At 42.4% G+C, this 23,904-nt stretch overlaps 1 protein-coding gene across 1 annotated transcript in view; it reads left to right on the top strand.

The window, feature by feature from the left end:
* Positions 1–23,904, top strand: part of LOC126108212 (probable cytochrome P450 49a1) — a 145,801-nt gene that overhangs the window by 31,005 nt on the left and 90,892 nt on the right. Inside the window, exons 3-4 of the mRNA XM_049913478.1 lie at positions 3,740–3,983; positions 7,917–8,033. Of these exons, the coding sequence (XP_049769435.1) occupies positions 3,740–3,983; positions 7,917–8,033 (361 nt within the window). The remainder of the gene's footprint in view (positions 1–3,739; positions 3,984–7,916; positions 8,034–23,904) is intronic.

Here is a 23,904-nt window from a genome sequence, read left to right as displayed (position 1 = left end):
GGCTCGAAACATCATGTCCAGACACTCCGGGATGATGATGGCATTGAAACAGAGGATGACAAGCGTAAAGCTGAAATACTAAACACCTTTTTCCAAAGCTGTTTCACAGAGGAAGACCGCACTGCAGTTCCTTGTCTAAATCCTCGCACCAACGAAAAAAATGGCTGACATCGAAATAAGTGTCCAAGGAATAGAAAAGCAACTGGAATCACTCAACAGAGGAAAGTCCACTGGACCTGGCGGAATACCAATTCGATTCTACACAGAGTACGCGAAAGAACTTGCCCCCCTTCTAACAGCCGTGTACCGCAAGTTTCTAGAGGAACAGAAGGTTCCAAATGATTGGAAAAGAGCACAGGTAGTCCCAGTCTTCAAGAAGGGTCCTCGAGCAGATGCGCAAAACTATAGACCTATATCTCTGACGTCGATCTGTTGTAGAATTTTAGAACATGTGTTTTGCTCGAGTATCATGTCGTTTTTGGAAACTCAGAATCTACTATGTAGGAATCAACATGGGTTCCGGAAACAGCGATCGTGTGAAACCCAACTCGCTTTATTTGTTCATGAGAACCAGAAAATATTAGATACAGGCTCCCAGGTAGATGCTATTTTTCTTGACTTCCGGAAGGCGTTCGATACAGTTCCGCACTGTCGCCTGATAAACAAAGTAAGAGCCTACGGAATATCAGACCAGCTGTGTGGCTGGATTGAAGAGTTTTTAGCAAACAGAACACAGCATGTTGTTATCAACGGAGAGACGTCTACAGACATTAAAGTAACCTCTGCGTGCCGAACGATTTGAAGTGGAATGATCATATAAAATTAATTGTTGGTAAGGCGGGTTCCAGGTTGAGATTCATTGGGAGAGTCCTTAGAAAATGTAGTCCATCAACAAAGGAGGTGGCTTACAAAACAATCGTTCGACCTATACTTGAGTATTGCTCATCAGTGTGGGATCCGTACCAGATCGGGTTGACGGAGGAGATAGAGAAGATCCAAAGAAGAGCGGCGCGTTTCGTCACAGGGTTATTTGGTAACCGTGATAGCGTTACGGAGATGTTTAACAAACTCAAGTGGCAGACTCTGCAAGAGAGGCGCTCTGCATCGCGGTGTAGCTTGCTCGCCAGGTTTCGAGAGGGTGCGTTTCTGGATGAGGTATCGAATATATTGCTTCCCCCTACTTATACCTCCCGAGGAGATCACGAATGTAAAATTAGAGAGATTAGAGCGCGCACAGAGGCTTTCAGACAGTCGTTCTTCCCGCGAACCATACGCGACTGGAACAGGAAACGGAGATAATGACAGTGGCACGTAAAGTGCCCTCCGCCACACACCGTTGGGTGGCTTGCGGAGTATAAATGTAGATGTAGATGTAGACACTCCCATCGCTCAAGACAGCAACAACTGTTCTGTGAGCACTCAGGCACCCTATAGTATATCGACTGGACAACGATTATCCGATCTTAATACTGTAAGAATGTGTCTGGGACTATTTGGACCAGTGGGTGAGGCACTGCAATCAATATCCCTGAAGTTTCGTAGCTCTGTGGAATCTAACGACCAACGAATAGCTTCTGCTGTACTCTGATCAGCCAGAACATTATGACCACCGACCTACTATCGATATAAAACCACCCAGGCGATAGCAGCGTCACCTGGACAGGAGTGACTGCTAGTCAGCTGCATGCACGGTGCATGTAGTACCAGTGAGCGTGCTGTCCGAGTGGAGAATGGGGAAGGCGCACGATTTATCTGAGTTTGACTGGGGGCAGATTGTGATGGCCCAGAGGTTTGGCACGAGCATTTCGAAAACTACACGACTTGTCAGGTGTTCGAGAAGTGCTGTGGTGAGTGTCTTCAACACTTGGCGAAACAAAGGTGAAATCGCATCCAGACGTCGTGGGGTTGGGTGCTCACCCGTCATCACAGATGTTGGACGTTGAAGGCTGGGCAGAACGGTAAGGCAAGGCAGCTGGCGAACTGTGCAAAACTAACATCAGACTTTAATGCTGGGCACAAGTATGTCTGAACACAGTGTACCGAACACTCCTAATGGTGTGCCTCTGCAACCAACAACCCATGCATGTGTCAATGTTAACACCACAATATCAGCGACTACAACTGAAATATGCACACGACCATCAGCACTGGACACTGACGCGGCAGCCGCGCGTTACATGGTCTGATGAATCCCAACATCTTCTTCATCATATCGATGGGAGGGCACGAATCCGTCATCCTCCAGGGTAACAGTTCTTTAACACTTGTACTGCAGGATGGAGAGAAGTGGGTGACGGCTCCATTATGCTTTGGGGAACATTCATGTGGGCATCCGTGGGACCAGTGGAGCTCATGCAATGCACCATGACGGCCAGGGAGCATCATACATTGGTTGCACACCAAGTCCACCCCTTCATGACAATCATGTTCCCTGATGGCAGTGGCATTTTTCAAACAAGTAATGCGCCATGCCACAATACCGGGAGTATGATGGAATGGTTCGAGGAACACAGTGGCGAGTTCCAGTTGATGTGATGGCTCCTTGACTCGCCAGATCTTAACTCGATCAAACACAGTTGGGGTGTGATTGAATGTGGCATCAGAGCTCATTGCCCCCTCTCCGAATTTACGGGAATTAGGTGACTTGCGTGTGCAGATGTGGTGCCAGCTTCCTCCAATGACCTACCAAAGCCTCATTGCTTTCATGATTGGTGTCAAGAATGGCAGCTAACTCTAAATATAGGTAAATGTAAATTAATGCAGATTAATAGGAAAAAGAATCCTGTAATGTTTGAATACTCCATTAGTAGTGTAGCGCTTGACACAGCCACGTCGATTAAATATTTGGGCGTAACATTGCAGAGCGATACGAAGTGGGACAAGCAAGTAATGGCAGTTGTGGGGAAGGCGGATAGTCGTCTTCGGTTCATTGGTAGAATTTTTGGAAGATGTGGTTCATCTGTAATGGAGACCGCTTATAAAACACTAATACGACCTATTCTTGAGTACTGCTCGAGCGTTTGGGATCCCTATCAGGTCGGATTGAAGGAGGACATAGAAGCAATTCAGAGGCGGGCTGCTATATTTGTTACTGGTCGGTTTGATCATCACGCGAGTGTTACGGAAATGCTTCAGGAACTCGGATGGGAGTCTCTAGAGGAAAGGAGGCGTTCCTTTCCTGAATCGCTACTGAGGAAATTTACAGAACCAGCATTTGAGGCTGACTGCAGTATAATTTTACTGCCGCCAACTTATATTTCGCGTAAAGACCACAAAGATAAGATAAGAGGTAAGAGAGATTAGGGCTCGTACAGAGGCATATAGGCAGTCATTTTTCCCTCGTTCTGTTTGAGAATGGAACAGGGAGAGAAGATGCTAGTTGTGGTACGAGGTACCCGCCGCCACGCACTGTATGGTGGATTGCGGAGTATGTATGTAGATGTAGATTCCAAGACTCGTTGCCACTTTTATCTTGCCAAAGCTGTACATACCGGCTATCAGGTAGGCGATTATAATGTTCTTGCTGACTGATCAGTGTATATGGCACATAAGTAGGAAAATCTGGAGTCTCTTGAACTGAGGCCATTATCCAGACACTGTTGGTATTAGGTCTCCGGCGGGTGAGTATTTTTTTTGTCTGGTGTGATTATGTTCCTGACCAGAAAACTCACCTCTAACGAGGTGCGTCGTGGTTGGGGACACGCTGCCAGCTGCCTGACGTGTGGGTGCGCCTGCGCAGGCCAGTACGCGGTGGAGCGGCTGGACGAGGTGATGGTGTCGCTGGGCCGGCACGGGCGGCTGGCGCGCTTCTCGGGGCTGGTGGGCCACCCAGACCTGGTCTTCCTGTTCGACGCGCGGCTGGTGGCCCACGTGCTGCGCAGGAAGGACGCCTGCCCCCATCGGCCCGCTATGCCCTCCATACAGCACTACAAGGCGCGCATGCGCAAACACTTCTTCGGAGAGACACCGGGGCTCATCGGAGTGTGAGTACAGCAATGCACCATTGCGTCAGCCGACCGACACGCTGCGCACGGCACGGCTCCACAAGGAAGCCTGCAGATACGTCTATTTCCTAAAAATACTGTTACCATATTGTGAAACACCAAAACGAGTAAACCCTCAAAGGGATTTATCAACACGCTTTTAGGACGGTTCTAGTCCTGATCTCGTTAAGAGGGTAGGATAAGCTAAACACTGATGATGTCATATTATGTATAGCGGTACTAGAATGCATTTCTTTTGTTTTAAATAAAAAAGGGTGATTGCCATTCCTATTATCTTTCGCATGGTCCACATGATCGTTACTAGGCTGGGATGCTTTTTTTTTGTTTTGTTTTAAATAAGAAATTACGATTACCGTAAAATAGTGTCTGTGAAGTTTCTGTCGAGATCTGGACTGAAACTTCCTGGCAGATTAAAACTGTATGCCGGACCGAGACTCGAACTCGGGACCTTTGCCTTTCACGGGCAAGTGCTCTACCATCTGAGCTAACCAAGCACGACTCACGGCCCATTCTCACAGCTTTACTTCTGCCAGTACCTTGTCTCCTATCTTATAAATTTCACGGTAGCTCTCCTGTGAAACTCAAAGGACCCGAGTTCGAGTCTCGGTCTGGCACACAGTTTTAATCTACCTGGAAGTTTCATAACAGCGCACACTCAGCTGCAGAGTGAAAATTTCATTTTGAGAGCTGGACTAATTCCATTAGGAGGACCGAATGGAAAATTATTAGTTGAATTATATGTTCTCAAATGGCTATATGGCATATGAAAAAAAACACTAAAACATATTATGCATATCACGTATACTTTCTTTACTTTAGAAACAATGTCTTACGTGATTTTTTCAGTGGAGTGAATCTTGTTTAAATGTTCTATTTGTTCACACAAATAAAATTTGATACACATTAAATTTTACCATTGAAATCTCTTATACAGATTCAGTTGTCAGTCTATGTTCTCCTTTGCCCACTGCGTGTGTTTTAAGGAGCAAACTCTCAAAACAAGCGCTTTGGACTGGCACTGCCAAGGAGAACTGCGCTATTTTAGTTACTTCAGTAAATTGTTCTTCACAACTGCACGACTCAATGTACTTGTACCATTTCTTCTGGCTTCGTTCAGATTGACCATCATATGTCGCTGTGTATTTTTTCTTTTTAAACTTTGAAAACTCATTAGAACACTTTCCGTCATTAAATGCAATATCTTTATCCACCAAAAAATTGAAAGATTCTTCCACATAAGTTCCTGTTGATCTAATCCCATTGTTGTTGTTGTGGTCTTCAGTCCTGAGACTGTTTTGATGCATCTCTCCATGATACTCTATCCCGCGCAAGCCTCTTCATCTCCCAGTACCTACTGCAGCCTACATCCTTCTGAATCTGCTTACTGTATTCATCTCTTGCTCTCCCTCTATCATTTTTATCCTCCACGCTGCCCTCCAGTACTGAGTTGGTGATCCCCTGATGTCTCAGAACATGTCTTACCAACTGATCCCTCCTTCTAGTCAAGTTGTGACACAAATTCCTCTTCTCCCCAATTCTATTCAGTACCTCCTCATTAGTTATGTGATCTACCCATCTAATCTTCAGCATTCTTCTGTAGCACCACATTTCGAAAGCTTCTATTCTCTTCTTGTCCAAACTATTTATCGTCCATGTTTCACTTCCATACATGGCTACACTCCATACAAATACTTTCAGAAACGACTTCCTGACACTTAAATCTATACTCGATGTTAACAAATTTCTCTTCTTCAGAAACGCTTTGCTTGCCATTGCCAGTCTACATTTTATATCCTCTCTACTTCGACCATCATCAGTTATTGTGCTCCCCAAATAGCAAAACTCCTTTACTACTTTAAGTGTCTCATTTCCTAATTTAATTCCATCAGCATCACCCGGTTTAATTTGACTACATTCCATTATCCTCGTTTTGCTTTTGTTAATGTTCATCTTATATCCTTCTTTCAAGACACTGCCTATTCCGTTCAAGTGCTCTTCCAAGTCCTCTGCTGTCTCTGACAGAATTACAATGTCATCGGCAAACCTAAGAGTTTGTATTTCTTCTCCATGTATTTTAATACCTACGCCGAATTTTTCTTTTGTTTCCTTTACTGCTTGCTCAATATACAGATTGAATAACATCGGGGAGAGGCTACAACCCTGTCTCACTGCTTCCCTTTCATGTCCCTCGACTCTTATAATTGTCATCTGGTTGCTGTACAAAGTGTAAATAGCCTTTCGCTCCCTGTATTTTACCCCTGCCACCTTCAAAATTTGAAAGAGAGTATTGCACTCAACATTGTCAAAAGCTTTCTTTAAGTCTTCAAATGCTAGAAACGTGGGTTTGCCTTTCCTATTTTCAAAGATAAGTCGTAGGGTCAGTGTTCCAACATTTCTTCGTTACAGGATCATTTAGTAATCGCGAAAGCGTTACGGAGATGATAGATAAACTCCAGTGGAAGACTCTGCAGGAGAGACGCTCAGTAGCTCGGTACGGGCTTTTGTCAAAGTTTCGAGAACATACCTTCACCGAAGAGTCAAGCAGTATATTGCTCCCTCCTACGTATATCTCGCGAAGGGACCATGAGGATAAAATCAGAGAGATTAGAGCCCACACAGAGGCATACCGACAATCCTTCTTTCCACGAACAATACGAGACTGGAATAGAAGGGAGAACCGACAGAGGTACTCAAGGTACCCTCCGCCACACACCGTCAGGTGGCTTGCGGAGTATGGATGTAGATGTAGATGTAGATCCGAGTTGACCTTCCCCGAGGTCGGCTTCTACCAGTTTTTCCATTCGTCTGTAAAGAATTCGCGTTAGTATTTTGCAGCTGTGACTTATTAACCTGACAGTTCGGTAATTTTCACGTCTGTCAACACCTGCTTTCTTTGGGATTGGAATTATTATATTCTTCTTGAAGTCTGAGGGTATTTCGCCTGTCTCATACACTTTGCTCGCCAGATGGTAGAGTTTTGTCAGGACTGGCTCTCCCAAGGCTGTCAGTAGTTCTAATGGAATGTTGTCTACTCCGGGGGCCTTGTTTCGACTCAGGTCTTTCAGTGCTCTGTCAAACTCTTCACGCAGTATCATATCTCGCATTTCATCTTCACCTACATCCTTTTCAATTTCCATAATATTGTCCTCAAGTACATCGCCCTTGTATAAACCCTCTATATACTCCTTCCCCCTTTCTGCTTTCCCTTCTTTGCTTAGGACTGGTTGTCCATCGGAGCTCTTGATATTCATACAAGTGGTTCTCTTTTCTCCAAAGGTCTCTTTAATTTTCCTGTGGGCATTATCTACCTTACCCCTAGTGAGATAAGCCTCTACATCCTTTCATTTGTCCTCTAGCCATCCCTGCTTAGCCATTTTGCACTTCCCGTCGATCTCATTTTTGAGACGTTTGTATTCCTTTTTGCCTGCTTCGTGAAGCGGGATCTAATCCCACAAACGAAGTAAAAACCATATAAATTGTTGACAGTACGAGATGAAAACAAAAATTAAAAGATTTTAATTCCCAAAACTAAAAAAATCAGGTATCCTGTGAGGATGAATCTTCTTCCGACTAATTACCCAATTTGGTTCTTAATTGGGACAACGATTTTACGTTCGTTTGAATCTGCCCTGATGAATGATTGAATCTTCAGATCTGGTTATAGCTGAAAGTGAGGCGAGAAAATTAGCCGTAGTTTCAGCCAAACCATAGACTAGTGGTGTTTAGCTGTTTCTCTGGTAAGAGTCGATGCCCAGAGAACTGCTTTTAAAGGTAGAAATGGGATGATGAACGAGAATGCTCACATTTGAGACAAAAGCGTATCATTTTGCACATGAGGCTGAATGTTAAAGGCGTTAAGTATGTAGACTTCCACGACCGGCGTCGGTGTTAACTGGTGGTGGTGTGTTGCAGGCACGGAGAGCCGTGGGAACGCTTCCGGGCGCAGGTGCAGCAGCCGCTGCTGGAGGCTGGGGCCGCCAGACGTTACGTGCCCGCGCTGCAGCAAGTGGCTGACGACTTCTTGCACAGGTAGGCCCACTCCCACTTCCCTGCATCCACGTTCGTCGATATGTAACTGCTTCGATTAAATCCACTTGCAGAAGGAAAATCCGAACGGCGCCTGGGTCAAGCAATTCCGCTCTTAAACTAAGTGGCCTGGGTACTTTACTACGAGTACCTGGTACTGCCAGACATTTTTCACCGATGTGTGAACTCATCTCCTTAGATCAACAGTGAAGATGCTTGAATGAGTAACAGTGGCTCCAAAATTACAAAACCTGACTACGCCTTGGAGAATCGAATACCGACTACATGTCCCTCCACACTGCATCCAAATAACGCCATTGGCAGAAGCTGACGCTGTAACTAGTATACTGCCCCTCTCGCCACATACTATTAAATATTTATGTCTTTTCATTTTTTTAAAATAAATCTTTATGTGTTAACGTACACGCACGTACATGACAGAGAGAGACAGACGTATAGTCAGTTGCGAAAAATGATAAAAAATTTAAATGCTCTTTCTCTTACTTGAGCTCATAATATCTTATTTAAATTTCTCCTACCTTACTTTTAATGTTATAGGGCCTCAAATGAGCGTAATGAATAAAATTCTTAGTGAAAATACATTGGTCTAAAATTAAAGCAACAAATCGCTATTTCCCCGTGTCTACATCTACATCTACATAATACATCTACATCCATACTCCGCAAGCCACCTGACGGTGTGTGGCGGAGGGTACTTTCGGTACCACTATCTGATCCCTTCAACCTGCCCCACTCGCAAATTGTGCGCGGGAAGAATTATTGGCGGTAAGCCTCTGTATTGGCTCTAATGGCTCTGAGACCTATGGGACTTAACATCTGTGGTCATCAGTCCCCTAGAACTTAGAACTACTTAAACCTAACTAACCTAAGGACATCACCCACATCCATGCCCGAGGCAGGATTCGAACCTGCGACCGTAGCAGTCCCGCGGTTCCGGACTGAGCGCCTAGAACCGCTAGACCACCGCGGCCGGCAATTGGCTCTAATTTCTCGAATTTTCTCCTCGTGGTCAATACGCGAGATGTATGTGGGGGGAAGTAATACGTTGTCTGGCTCCTTCTGAAAACTGTTGCCCGAAACTTCAATAGTAAATCTCTCCGTGATGCACAGCGCCTCTCTCGTAACGTCTGCCAGTGGAGTTTGTTTAGCGTCTCCGTATCGCTCTCTCGCCAGCTAAACGATCCCGTGAAGAAACGCGCCGCTCTTCGTTGGCTCTTCTCTATTCAGTCCTACCTGATAGGGATCCCAGATAGATGAACAATACTTAAGAATCCGGCGAACAAGAACCTTATAAGCCACTTCTTTCGTGGATGAGTTACATTTCCTTAAGATTCTTCCGATGAATCTCAGTCTGGTGTCTGCTTTTCCCGCTATCTGCTTTATATGGTCATTCCACTTAAGGTCGCTCTGGATAGTTACGCCTAGATATTTCACCGCAGACGCCGTCTCCAGCTGTTTGTCATCAATAGTGTAGCTCTACAGTAGGGGATTTCTTTTCCTATGTATGCGCGATATGTTGTATTTATTTACATTCAGGGTGAACTGCCAGAGCCTGCACCATTCATAAATTCTCTGCATGTCGTCTGTAAATTGTTACTATCTTCTCGCTTTGCTACTTTGGTATGATCAACTGCATCATCTCCGAATAGCCTTAAAGAGCATCCTGCACTTTCTACTAGATCATATATATATATATATATATATATATATATATATATATATATATATATATATATATATATAGTGAAACGCGTACGTTTCATAGGCAGCGATGGCGAGCCGCAGAATCTCTGACCAGAGAGCATGTAGTCAGTTCTGTTGCGAGGCAGTAGTGGTACGTAGCGAGTCGCGAGAGCGTGTAGTGCAGTTGCGAGTTAGCTGTTGTGTGAGGAGTCGGCGGGCGTCGACATGGCATTCTGGTCAAGATTCAGGACGAGGTATATTTTTTAAATAAGCTAATGAAGCAGCATTGCGCTCAGCTAATAATGTATTGTAATGGATCTTAAGTGTAATTAATTTGTTCAAGAATCACCCCAATAATAATTTTGTTTTCAAACCAAGCACTTTAACAAAACAAACATTTTATTGAAAGAAAATTTCCTTTGCTTTTCCTCCAAGAATCAATTTATCACGCTGGTTATTGCACAGGGCCTAAGGTTAGCGCAGCTGGCCTTATAAATTTTATCAGGTTTAGCATAACGTTAATTTTTGTGGGGAGGTTAAACTTGGCTCCATTTATATTAAATAATTGTCATTAGAAATTCTGTGGGGAGGTTACACATGGCTCTATGTCCGTTAACATTTAAAATATTTTTCTTTGAAATTTTTGTGGGGAGGTTACAAGCGCCGTGTTGAGTTCTATCTGCAAGAAAGTCTTGAATCCAATCGCAAGTCTGCTCCGCTGCACCGTAAGCTCGTTTTTTTTCCCATTGAACGGCAATGAGGGACTGTGTCAAATGCCTTACTGAAATGAAGGAACACGGCATCAACCTGAGCGCCGTTGGCCACTGCGCTGTGGATTTCATGGAGGAAAGGGCGAACTGAGTTTCGCAGAATCTCTGTTTGCAGAATTCATGTTGATTTTTATAGACGAGATGTTCATTTTCCAAGAATGCCATAATTCTTGAGCATAAAACATGTTCCATAATTCTACAACAGATTGACGTCAACGATATAGGTCTATAATTGTGTGGATCTGTCTTATGACCTTTCTTAAAAATGGGAATGACCTGCGCTTTTTTCGAGTCGTTAGGTACCTTTCGTAGCTCAAGCGATCTACGATAAATCGCTGCTAGAAGGAGAGCAAGGTCTTTCGCATAATCTTTATACAATGATATAGATATCTCATCTGGTCCTGAAGCCTTTCCACTAAGTGATCGTAACTGCTTTTCAGTTCCGTGATCGGTTATCTCAATATCTGCCATTTCGACGTTCGCACGACGATTGAAAGGAGCGACAGTGTTACGATCTTCCGTGGTGAAACAACTTCGGAAGACCGAATTCAGTATTTCGGCCTTCTCTCTGTTATCTTCCGTTTCGGTGCCGATGTGGTCGCTGAGAGAATGAATAGATGATTTTGACCCACTTACTGATTTTACATACGACCAAAATCTCTTAGGGTTTTTACTCAGGCCGGTTGACAACGTCTTACTTTTAAAATCATTGAACGCTTCTCTCATTGCTCTCCTTATGCCCTTTTCCGCTTCGTTCAGCTTTTGTTTGTCAGCTAGGTTTCTACTTATCCTGAATCTGAGATGAAGTGCTCTTTGTTTACGTAGCGCTTTTCTAACATGGCTATTGAATCATGGTGGATCTTTCCCGTCCTTTAAAACATTAATCGGAACGTACTTGTCTAGGGCATATTGAACAATGCCTTTGAATTTTTTCCATTTGTTCTCCACATCTTCGTCCTCGTCACCGAATATTTGATGCTGCCTGATGAGGTATTCTGAAATTTGTATCCTGCCACCCTTGCTGAGCAAATATATCTTCCTACCTTTCTTAACATTCCTTGTAGGACCCGCCGTCTTAGATGCTTTCACAGCCTTATGATCACTGATACCTTCCTCTACGTTAACTGATTCGATAAGTTCAGGTCTGTTTGTTGTCAGGAGGTCTAAGACTTTACCCTCACGAGTTGGTTCTCTAACTATCTGCTCAAGGTAATTTTCAGACAAGACATCCAGAACAATGCCACATGGTTCCCTGTCTTTGGCACCAGTTTTGATGGCATAACACTCCCAATCTATACCTGGCAGAGTTGAAGTCATCCCCTATTACAACGGCATGATCAAGAAAATTGGTAATGATATTCTGCAAGTTGTGTCTGAAGCGCTGTACAACTACAGATCCTGACCCAGGTGGTCTACACAAGCATCCGATCACTATTTTTGACCATTCTCTGATACTCAATTACACCCAGCTTAATGCACATTCGGAATCCGTGATAACCTCACTAGATTTTATCAAATCTTTCACTGCAATAAACACCCCGTCACCACTGGCGACTAACCTATCCTTACGATAAACATTCCAGTCTGAACTTAGGATTTCGTTCTCATTGACGTCTGGCTTCAACCAGCTTTCTGTTCCCAATACTATCTGTGCATTATAACCTTCAGTAAGCAGTACTAATTCTGGGACCTTTCCTTGGATGCTATCGTGTAATTCACGGTGTAATCATACAAAATGTCCGCACAGTCATGTTCTGCACGGAAGATGGCATTCCGGTCGATGGACAACCACGTCAACAATTACGTCAGGGCACCTATCAAGCGGGCCGGTGTTTGTCGGGTAGTCCCACATCCATAATCGCTGTGTATACAGTCACAGACGGTACAGTATGGCAAAAACAAGAAGCCTACCAGACTCTCTGCGGTTGACGGCCATAAGACGAATGGAAGCAGGACAGTCGGAAACTGATGTGACCCAAAGGCTTGATGTGAATCGTTCTGTTGTTCGTCGGATGTGGCGACAATTTACAGAGACCGAAACTGTATCCCAAAGACCGGGGCAGGGCCGACCACGTGTGATATCAAAAGCAGAGGGCCGTTACCTGGCCGTAAGGACACGACAGTACTGCCTTAGTACTGGACGACAGCTGGCATCTGACCTCGCAGCACCCAGTGGACGTGTTGAATCGAAACAAACGGTGCTCAGAAGGCTTCTGCAGAACAGCCTTTATTGTCGGACACCTTCTGTCTGTGTACCTCTGCGCCTACAGTGAATTCGTCAACATGCCACCTGGACGGTCGAATGTTTCTTTTCGCAGCTCAGTCTCGATTTGATCTGCAGAGTGATTCTCGACGCGTTCGCATCTGGAGGGAACGTGGGACATATTGTGGAAAGAGACCGATATCAAGGAGGATCCTTCATGGCGTGGAAATTTGAAAATTTGTGGTAAGGTCTTATGGAACCAAATTGCTAAGGTCATCGGTCCCTAAGCTTACAAACTATTTTATCTAACTTAAACTAACTTCTGCTAAGGACGACACACACACCCATACCCGAGGGAGGACTCGAACCTCCGACGGAAGGAGCCGAGCGGACCGTGAAAGACGCTTCAGATCGGCAAGGTTTAACTGCTGCCAGGTATCGCGACTAGATCTTGAGACCTCATGTTCGGTTGTTGCTAGGTGGTGTGAGCCCACACGGGTGGTTGCTGTTGTCTTGAAAACGAAAGATACTGCAGGCATGGCGTGGTCTGCTGCCTCTCACGATTTGAATCTCATAGAACATGTCTCGAATACGCTAGGCAGACAGGCTGCATCACGCCAGCATCCACCAACCACCCTCCAGGGCTTGTGAGGAGCTCTGCATGAAGAATGGGCGTTATTGCCTCAGCATGAGACTGATGACATGACTCACAGCATGCCCTGTAGTTGCCATGCCTGTACTGCAGTCAGTCATGTTAACACCCCATGCTGAGCACATTAACCAGTAGTTCAAATGGTTCAAATGGCTCTGAGCACTACGGGACTCAACATCTTAGGTCATAAGTCCCCTAGAACTTAGAACTACTTAAACCTAACTAACCTAAGGACATCACACACACCCATGCCCGAGGCAGGATTCGAACCTGCGACCGTAGCAGTCCCGCGGTTCCGGACTGCAGCGCCAGAACCGCTAGACCACCGCGGCCGGCTAACCAGTAGTCGGAATGTATGTACAAATCCGTTAAGTTGGAAAAAACGAAGAACATTTTTCTCTCTCGTTATGCATAGGGCACTTGTTTATGTTCTGTGTTCTTTACATTGTTTTTACTTTATCGTCACCAGTTTAGATTGTTTTGTTGCAAAATAAACGCAACCTTGCAAAATTTCTGTTTGTTGCTTCAATTTTGAACACAAGTGATTTCTATCGTTACGTTGCAAAAATGATCATTAAAAACTGAAAGCTGACTTTAAGTTATATTACTCTCATTCAATAATATGCTGAAAATCGGAATATATAATTTAGTTTATGTGCAACTGCGCGCCTGTCTCACAATTTAAAGAAATTTAAATCTGCCGCGTAATGGCGGCGTATTGTTGCGCGCCAGCAATGTTATTTCTCGAAGCAGCGATCTTAAGTAAAATCTGAAAATACTTATATATTCTACATGAATGGTCCTATTATTAAGCAGACAACTACAAAAGTAATGCTTTATACATATAATATTCTCATTTCTCACAACCATCTATGTACGAAAGCATGAATAATAATCGTCTGATTTATATCCACAGAAATAGTACTCTGCTGTCCGGTCTTGTTAATCGTTTACCAAGAAGACGTAAGAGTTTATTACTCAAAGAACTATTCACAGACCGTCACACTGTTTATTCTTTACCTTGATAACTAAAATTCTCTTCCAATTATTCTCATATAAAGAACTGAAACGTCCCCTTAGAACAACTTATACATGAAACGTCCCCTTAGAACAATTTATACAAGACTGTGCTTAACCTGACACACAATAATTTTAGCGCAACACAATCTGACTATCAAAGATTCCTGCAAAAGAATGGTCCTGAGTAACATTAAACTACACCTTTCAGAAATCACTTACCTCACAAAAATCTCCGTTACTCGAACTACTGCAATACGGCGAGCGCCACTACTGCCAGCTAAATAAAAGATTCAAACTACTGAAGGCACTAACTACTGATAGGGATAGTTAGCAAATGAAAGATATTAATAGAGAACAAACAATGTATTTACCTTAATATTCATAATTGACATCCAGTATTACAAATTATCAAAACTCCACCATCTTTCTCCCCACATCCACCACTGCTGGCGGCTCACCTCCAACTGCGCAATGCTACGCGCTGTTAACATCCAGCTGCCCCTCTACAATGGCAGACAACAATGCAAACTAGCCACAGACTGCACACAGCACAGCCAGTGATTTTCGTACAAAGCGCTACGTAACGTTGCCAATAAGAAACATAAACTGCCTACTTACATTAAAGAAACCATAAACAGCCTACTTACATAGCCCCCATGCTCCCCACAAAAAATTTTACAAATTTTTTTGGCCAGTGGCCAATAATGATTTGTAAAAATTTTTCATAATTACAATAACAAAGATATCAAATGCACACACTTATTAATACAATGTTGGTCTACAGCCAAAATTTTCTCACAGTCAATAAAGACAGTCCTGATCATTCATCAGAGTAAAACTGCGATTTCTTTTCTCAAAGTCTGAGCAGTAAAAGACAATGCACACGGAAGTAGTGGATTTCCATGCAGTCTTGAAGAAGTAGTGTTGTCCTTCCAACGCAAAGACAGTGCTGACTCTTGACATGCTGACAGGTAATGGGCCACAACAGAGCAAACCCACAGCAGAGTCATTCGATGTTTTGAAGAAGATTGTTAGGTAGGTCGTCACAGAGCAGACCCACTGTAGTCCTGGTAGAGATTACGGTATTGGTGGGTCATCAAAGATGCAGACCCACTGTAGTCCTTGTAGAGATGGCCAGCAGCCATCTGTTGTGACTGTGCAGGTGCACAATCACCATTGAAGAGTCTTGCAGATAATATAGCAAGTCCATAAACCACCACTTGTGCACGCACAAAGTTTTTGGAATTGTCATTAGAAGGCTTGCAGACAGAATAGCAAGTCCATAAACCACCACTTGTACACTCACGTAGTTTTTGGAATTGTCCTTTGAACCAGCAATGCTGTTATCCAGTCCCTTGCTGAATTATCAACACACGTGCAAACACTAACAGTCCCTACTTCTCACATATTGTCCATATACTATGACCAACAGAAATGTGTGCAGTGAAATGTAACGTACAAGTTACTTAATTAGATGAACCGGTGTCAATTACAATTTTATAGCAGAAGAATACAGTAACAAAGGTACAAAATACATCATTAAAAACATAACAATACAGATAACATTTGTATTACAGGCTTTACAACAGAATAGAAATAAACATATACATCAGTGTTACAGGAATTATGATATAAGTAAATACATAAACGATCGGAATAACTTTTGAAACATCAACTTTACACATGAGCATTAAAACAAAACAGAATAAGTAATGTATAAGCATCTTTACAAAGAAAATAACAGAGTATTAGAAAAATTCTACAACATAGCTCTCATCAGCTAAACACATAAAGACAGGAAAAACACAAATACACAAGGGTACACAAACATATAGCGGAATAATAGAAGGAAAGGACAGGGTTTGTTTTACTGCAGTATTTTGCAAACAAAACTTTCTTTACTTCTCGGAGATCTCCCTTCATTCATCATTATTCCCAAAAAGTCCTATCTATACCTCCTTCCTATATTCTATTCATATCTCTTTCAAAATAAGTATTTCTGATTGTACAATACTCATTGGGGCCCAAATCTTTTTCATATAACTCCGCAATGCATTCTTTACCTATTCTCCATAGTCAGTTTCTTATATAGTCTACCCTTCTTAAGCTAACTTAAATCTACTGAGCTCAGATGCTAAACTAAGGGACGAGGCAATGCAGCATCACATAACAAATTAACACAAACAGCAATGCAAAAAAAAATGGAAAATCGCAAAGCAAGCTACAGTAAATCTAAATTACCAAGCAATGCAACATTACAACTAATATGAGCCAATGTGCAGCAACAATAAATATAAGTCAGTAGTAAAACTAGCTTAACAGAGTAACACAATTTAAAATTCAGTAGCACTATGCCTGGCAAACAGCAGCAACAAACATGACAAATCTCAAGCAGAAAAAATATTACAGTAAAGACAACAATGCAGAAAAGGGAAATGTCTATTCACATCTTAATGTTTATGTAATTAAAGTGGTGCACCACAACAACTTATTGTAAAAAAATATTACCATGTACTAGAAAAGAAAATTATGTGTTACTGTTGCTAGTTCCTTCTTATTGTTCTTTCCTTTCCAAGTGCTCCTTTTTTAAAGAATGTGGATCATAAAATAATTATTTAATAGATCTGTTGACAGAAAGTGTTCACATTAGCAAATGCATTTCATTTTATAAAAGCAATGCTGCAACACAGCTGGAAACCAGACATCAAATGAAATAAGCAACTACGAAAAGCAAAGCATAAAAATATCATTCAATAGTCATGTGGCATTTCATAAGTCAGTAGCACTCAACTCTCGGAGAAAGACACTTGTCATAATCAGGTGTGCAGATGTACGAATATTTCCCATAAATTCATAAGCATTTCAGTAATGAAAATTTCATTAGCAGTGCTGGTATATGTTCTAAGTATGTGAGCCTTATAGTCGTTACGTAATCGTGCAACTAACAAGCAAGAATGTATAAATAACAACACTGTGTCGTCTGTTCGCAATAACAATGCATTCGCAATTACTTGTCTAAGTTACCTATGTTCTTGACTGGATAGTTAGTTAGCTTTAAACATTGTTGCATGGTAACAATTTCTAAAGCATACTAGTAACGTGAAGTGAAACGTTTTATGGCAAAGACAAAGTTAAAAAGCAGATTATCTTTCAATAAACGGTTGTACATGAGAAACGTGGTGCAGTCCTTTACTCTTCCTAGTACTCAAGAGTTACAACTTGAATGCAATTATCATGCGGTATACGTCCGTAAAGAATACTGGAATTTTGCTCAAGGTTAGCGTCAATGTTATTTTTCCCTGAGCCGGCGGGCGCAAGTGGCTGCCTGCGGTGCGAGTCCTTGTCTGCTACCTCTTTGTTGGCGCGCGCCGTTATTGGGATTAGGAGGCCTAACTTCCACAAATTCGCCTTGCCGAGAGGGCCCAGCTCTGTTTAAAGCTCGCCCGTTCTGATGGAATTCAGGTCTGTCATTTTGTCGGTAGTTTACACAGTTTCTTTCGTGTCGGTCACGTGGTGGAGAATTTCTCCCTGAATCGTAACTGCGCGCTGAACTGTTGCGTCTGAAATTATTCTGTCTCCCTTCATAATAATAGTTCTGATTACCATATTGTCTGTTTCTATGGTTATCTCTGTCATATTCATTACTACGGAAATGTGATCTTTCCCTGTAACTATTACTCTGCCAGTGGTTGTCATATGGGTGGTGTCTGTTTTGGTCACGATTTACGTTGTAAGAATAGGCTTGACGCGTCCAGTTATCGTTTCTGTCGTCACGGAATTGTGACGGATGTGACCTGTAATGATTGTTTTCCTGTTTTCGCATCCCGCGACTGTCTGTGTCAATTTCTAATTCTTGTAACAGTCCCTGAAAAGCTTCAATGTCGTCTTTGCAACGTCCTGCTAAAATAATATGTCTCAAATGTTCGGGCAGTTTGATTAAGCAAATGCGGATGAGTTCTGAGGGGCTGTATGGGTTTGACAGGTATTGATTCTTGTGTAACATGTCTTCAAAATATTTCACAAGACTGGAAAATTCAGATTGTTCGAAGTGTTTCATCATTATGATGCTATGTTTTACACGGTCTTGTGTAGCTTGAGACCAATACGCTGAGAGGAAGGCATGATAAAATTCTCCTTCACTGTGACAATCGTGAATGACCGATCGCATTCTTACAGCTGGTTCATTCTCCAAGTAGCCACACATAAATTCTAATCTGTGCTCCAATGACCAGTTGGGAGGAAAACAATGAGAGAATTGATGGAGCCATGCTTGTGGATGAATGTCGTTGCCAGAATTCTTAAATGTTTTGAATTTACGTGTAGTAATGAACAGCTTATAGTCAAAATCATCATGTCGGCGAGTCACATATCGGTCATTGTTACGTCGTGTCGGCGGTTCCATCTCAAAATTCGGTGCACCTTGCCAATTTCTTTCATAATTACCGAAATGCTCTGTGTTATTATATTGTGGCTTTTCCGTATTTCTATGTCCCTCTTCCAGTATTGGGGTGCGAGTGTCCTCTGAAATACGTAATTCTTGTATTACCTGTGTCAACTGATCTTGTACTTCCCGGATTTCTCTTTTGTACTGTGTATTGATTTGATTTTTATTTTGTTTGAATGTTCTTATTTGTTCATACTCTTCTGTGTCAGTGAAGGCTACGGGTCTTGTGTCATTCAGATCATCATCTACCTTTGTAGATAAGTTAGTGACCTGATCCGAAAGTTCAGCTACTTTCTCCAATAGTGAACACATTTCCTCAGTGTGTTTTTCTGAACCAAGTTTCAGAGTGTCCATTTGTGTTGAAATCGAATCTACTGTGTTCTTTAAGTTTTCCTGAGTTTTTGCCAGTTGCGTAACCGAATCGGTAGATGCAACTGAGTCAATTTTAGCCCACAAGGTCTCATGATTTTCATGAACAATGGTTTGCAGCTCTTTTATGGCTACTTCGTGATTCTGTAATGCATTTTCATGCCGCGAAAAAATAGGCTGAAAATGCTCACAAATTTGTGTTTTTACGTCATTACAGACCTTTTGACATTTCGATTCAATGTTATGTAACTCAGTAGTTAAATCTTCATGTGTTTGTTCAAGTGTGGTGTCTAACTTCCGAAGATTTTGTTCCATTGTGTCTAACTTTTGCAGCTTTTGCTGTGTTTGTCTCTGATTTTGTTCCATTGTGTCTAACTTTTGCAGCTTTTGCTGTGTTTGTCTCTGATTTTGTTCCATTGTGTCTAACTTTTGAAGATTTTGTCCCATTTGTTGCATTAATTGTAATAACAATGCATTAGTGTCTGGAATCTGTTCCTCTATGCCATTGTTTGACGCCCGCTCCATTTCCCTATGCACAGTTACCAAATTACTACTTTGAATATTAGTTAATTCATTACATGGTGGGGCCAACACACTGCTTTCGTCTTCACTGTCATTTCTCAATTTACTTTGGAGCCAAGTGTTACGTTTTTCACACGCCATTATTGTCACAATATTTCACACGATAACACAGAAAAGCACAATTTGAATAGCAAAAATAAGAGAACACATTAACATAGCACTGAAAATAATATGTAGTTAATTACAAGTGCAACTGCGAAATACTTGGTGCAAATCTACATGCATGCCACAACTGTTTTACAGTACAACAATGAAAGACTGCAACTACAAAGGAGATTCTCTCTACAATTACGCGCTAGCAATAAACAAAAGCTACACTAAATACACAAACTACAAGAAAAAATCAGAAGATTCCAGTGAGGTATCCTGGCAGGGTCGCCATATGAAACGTCCCCTTAGAACAACTTATACATGAAACGTCCCCTTAGAACAATTTATACAAGACTGTGCTTAACCTGACACACAATAATTTTAGCGCAACGCAATCTGACTATCAAAGATTCCTGCAAAAGAATGGCCCTGAGTAACATTAAACTACACCTTTCAGAAATCACTTACCTCACAAAAATCTCCGTTACTCGAACTACTGCAATACGGCGAGCGCCACTACTGCCAGCTAAATAAAAGATTCAAACTACTGAAGGCACTAACTACTGATAGGGATAGTTAGCAAATGAAAGATATTAATAGAGAACAAACAATTTATTTACCTTAATATTCATAATTGACATCCAGTATTACAAATTATCAAAACTCCACCATCTTTCTCCCCACATCCACCACTGCTGGCGGCTCACCTCCAACTGCGCAATGCTACGCGCTGTTAACATCCAGCTGCCCCTCTACAATGGCAGACAACAATGCAAACTAGCCACAGACTGCACACAGCACAGCCAGTGATTTTCGTACAAAGCGCTACGTAACGTTGCCAATAAGAAACATAAACTGCCTACTTACATTAAAGAAACCATAAACAGCCTACTTACACAATGTTTACCGCATTTGCATCGTAACACCAATCATATTTTACATGTAATGTTCTTCACCTTGATGCGTTTAACATATTACATTATTTAATATGTCATTAATATGGGGATTCTATAACAGTGAGCATAGTGTAATCCGCTGAACAGACCCATATCAGAAATGTCGATTTGCACTAGAATTATGGAACATAGCGTACACTTTACGCGAACATTATGAACTACCTCGAAGAAAATGATTTATTGACAAATAGCCAACACGGATTCAGAAAACACCGTTCTTGTGAAATGCAACTAGATCTTTATTCTCATGAAGTAATGAGTGTTATTGACAGGGGGCGTGAAATTGATCCCATATTTTTAGATTGCCAGAAGGCTTTGGACACCGATCCTCACAACCGAATTCAAACCAAACTGCGTGCCTATGAAAATATCGCCTCAGTTGTGCGATTGGATTCGTGATTTACTGTCAGAAAGATCACAATTCGTAATAATTGACGGAGAGTCATCGAGTAAAACAGAACTAATATCTGGCGTTCCCCAAGGAAGTGTTGTAGACCTTCTGCTGTCCCTGATATACATAAATGATTTAGGAGACAGCCCTCTTAGATTGCAGATGATGCTGTCGTTTACCGTCATGTAGAATCATCATATGATCAAAACGAATTGCAAAATGATTTAGACAAGGTATCTGTATGCTGCAAAAAGTGGCAATAGATTCGAAGTAATGAAAAGTGGGAAGTCATGCACAAGAGCACTAAAAGGAATCCGCTAAATTTCAGTTACACCATAAATCGCTCTAGTCTAAAGGATGTGAACCCAACTAAATACTCAGGGATTACAATTACGAAAAACTTACATTGGAACGATCACATAGGTAATGGTGTGGGGAAAGCAAACCGAAGACTGCTGTTTACTGGCAGAACTCTTAGAAAATGCAACAGATCTACTAAAGAGACTGCTTACACTACGCTTGTTCGCTCTCTTCTGGAGTATCGCTGCGTGGTGTGGGATCCGTGTCAGTTACGACTGACGGAAGACGTCGAAAAAGTTCAAAGAAGGACAGCTCGTTTTGGATTCTTGCGAAATAGGGAAGAGAGTGCCGCGGGAACGATTTCGACTTGGGGTGGCAATCATTAAAACTTAGATGTTTATCGTTGCAACAGGACCTTGTCATGAAATTTCAGTCACTATCTTTCTCCTCAGAGGATGAACATATTTTATTGGCGTTCACCTACAAAAGGAGAAATGATCATTGCAATAAAACATGAGAAATGAGATTCCGCACCTAAAAATTTAAGTGTTCGTTTTTCCCGCGCGCTTTCGAGAGTGGAACATTAGGAAAGTAGCTTAAAGGTGGTTCGATGAACCCTCTGCCTGGCACTTAATTGTGAATTGCAGAGTAATCATGTAGACACAGATGCATTATTCAAGGCCTAGTAGCAGAGTTCCTGTTTTATTTTATTTTATTTTTTTTTTTTTTTTTACTTCGTGTCAAGGTAAAGCAGTACTTGTGGACCTGCGAATTACTGAAATGTATAAGCAAAAAATGGCTATGAGCACTATGGGACTTAACATCTCAGGTCATCAGTCCCCTAGAACTTAGAACTACTTAAACCTAACCAACCTAAGGACATCACACGCATCCATGCCCGAGGCAGGATTCGAACCTGCGACTGTAGCGATCGTGCGGTTCTTCCTTGTGCTGTTGCAGGCTTCACGCCAGCCTGCGTGAGCTAAAACCCGTTCCTTTCGGCTTCCTCTAATAATATGGTGTTGGCTCTCCTGCCAACCCAGAACATGGTGCATTTGTTTTGGTCGGCGGGGGCAGCGGAGTTTTTGCTCTACTTCAACTAGATAGCCCCGAGTTCATTCGTATGTTGTTCTCACTCCATAATCTTCACCCTTCTCATTTTAGTGTACAAAAAGCACTCCGTCTTCAGGCCACAAGTGGCCCATCGGGACCATCTGACCACCGTGTTATCCTCAGGCGATAATGCGGATAGGAGGGGCGTGTGGGACTGTAGCGCGTAGAACCGCTCTGCCACCCGGGCCGCCTGTTTAAGCACTTTTGTTGGGAAAGCATATCATGGCTGGAGTACGGCATTCCTGTGAATAAATTTTTTGGGGCGCTGTGCAGCTCACATGCAGCTGACTTCCAAGCTGAATGTCGAGTACGAGGGTCAATGTCGACATTTTGCAGTGGAACATCTCATAGCACCAATAAATAAAACGTCAGGCAGATTCATATCTGCGACACACGTTCATCCTACGCCAGTGCATACGCGGTTTCGAAATAAATGCGTAACAGTTTCTCCAATTCTTACGACGGTGGGCCTGCATTAAGGAAACTGGATTGATGCTGGTTGAAAAGAATAACCGATTCCTTCTTCCCAGGACGTAATGCGTGAGGTGCTCGGGAGGAGAAGAGTTTGTACCTCTTTAATTCTGACGAATTTTGCATGAGAACGAGACATGCACTCGACCCCTCCTTACCTGCCACCTAATTAACTATGCACACAACGGTAACGAAGGGAAATGATGGTGGACATTCATAATAATTTAATAAAAATCGTAATCTACTCAGAGAGAAAGAAAGAGAACTTTATCATAATAAACAACAGGAAATGGGATTCTGCATATATCTACAAATGATATGCGGCTTAAATATTACAATGATATTTATTATACATCAGAACATAAAGGCACATGATTATCGATGTATACAGTATGTTAAAGGATAGGGTATTCTGAACTATTATGCGAATAAGAGTTGGTTCGAGAACAAGGGCTCCTACTCTCTGTGATGCAATAGCTTGATGGTAATGACTGCAGGTCCTAACCAATCAAATATTACTCTCTCGACTATAATGCAGTATCGCGATTAGTAGTGATAGCTCACATGGGATCACCTGGAGAAACAAGCAAAGTGGATTTGTGGCAAAGCGAGCGCGCGTGCTGCTGAGGACTTCAGCGTAAAACTGATAGGTCCTACAATGCCGGAGCCGCAAAATACTTTACCAATCCTGAAATTTGTAGCAGGTCGTCGCGAGGCAGCTTTCTGATGGTAAAGGCGCCGACTTCTAGTATGCAGCAACTCTGTTTCAACCCCTGGCCTCGAAGGTTGTCCAGAATTCTAAGTTCTTC

This window comes from Schistocerca cancellata, chromosome 1 (assembly GCF_023864275.1).
Source record: "Schistocerca cancellata isolate TAMUIC-IGC-003103 chromosome 1, iqSchCanc2.1, whole genome shotgun sequence".
Taxonomy (NCBI): domain Eukaryota; kingdom Metazoa; phylum Arthropoda; class Insecta; order Orthoptera; family Acrididae; genus Schistocerca; species Schistocerca cancellata.
Note: the sequence above shows the minus strand (reverse complement) of the source record. Positions and strands in the feature narration are given on the sequence as shown.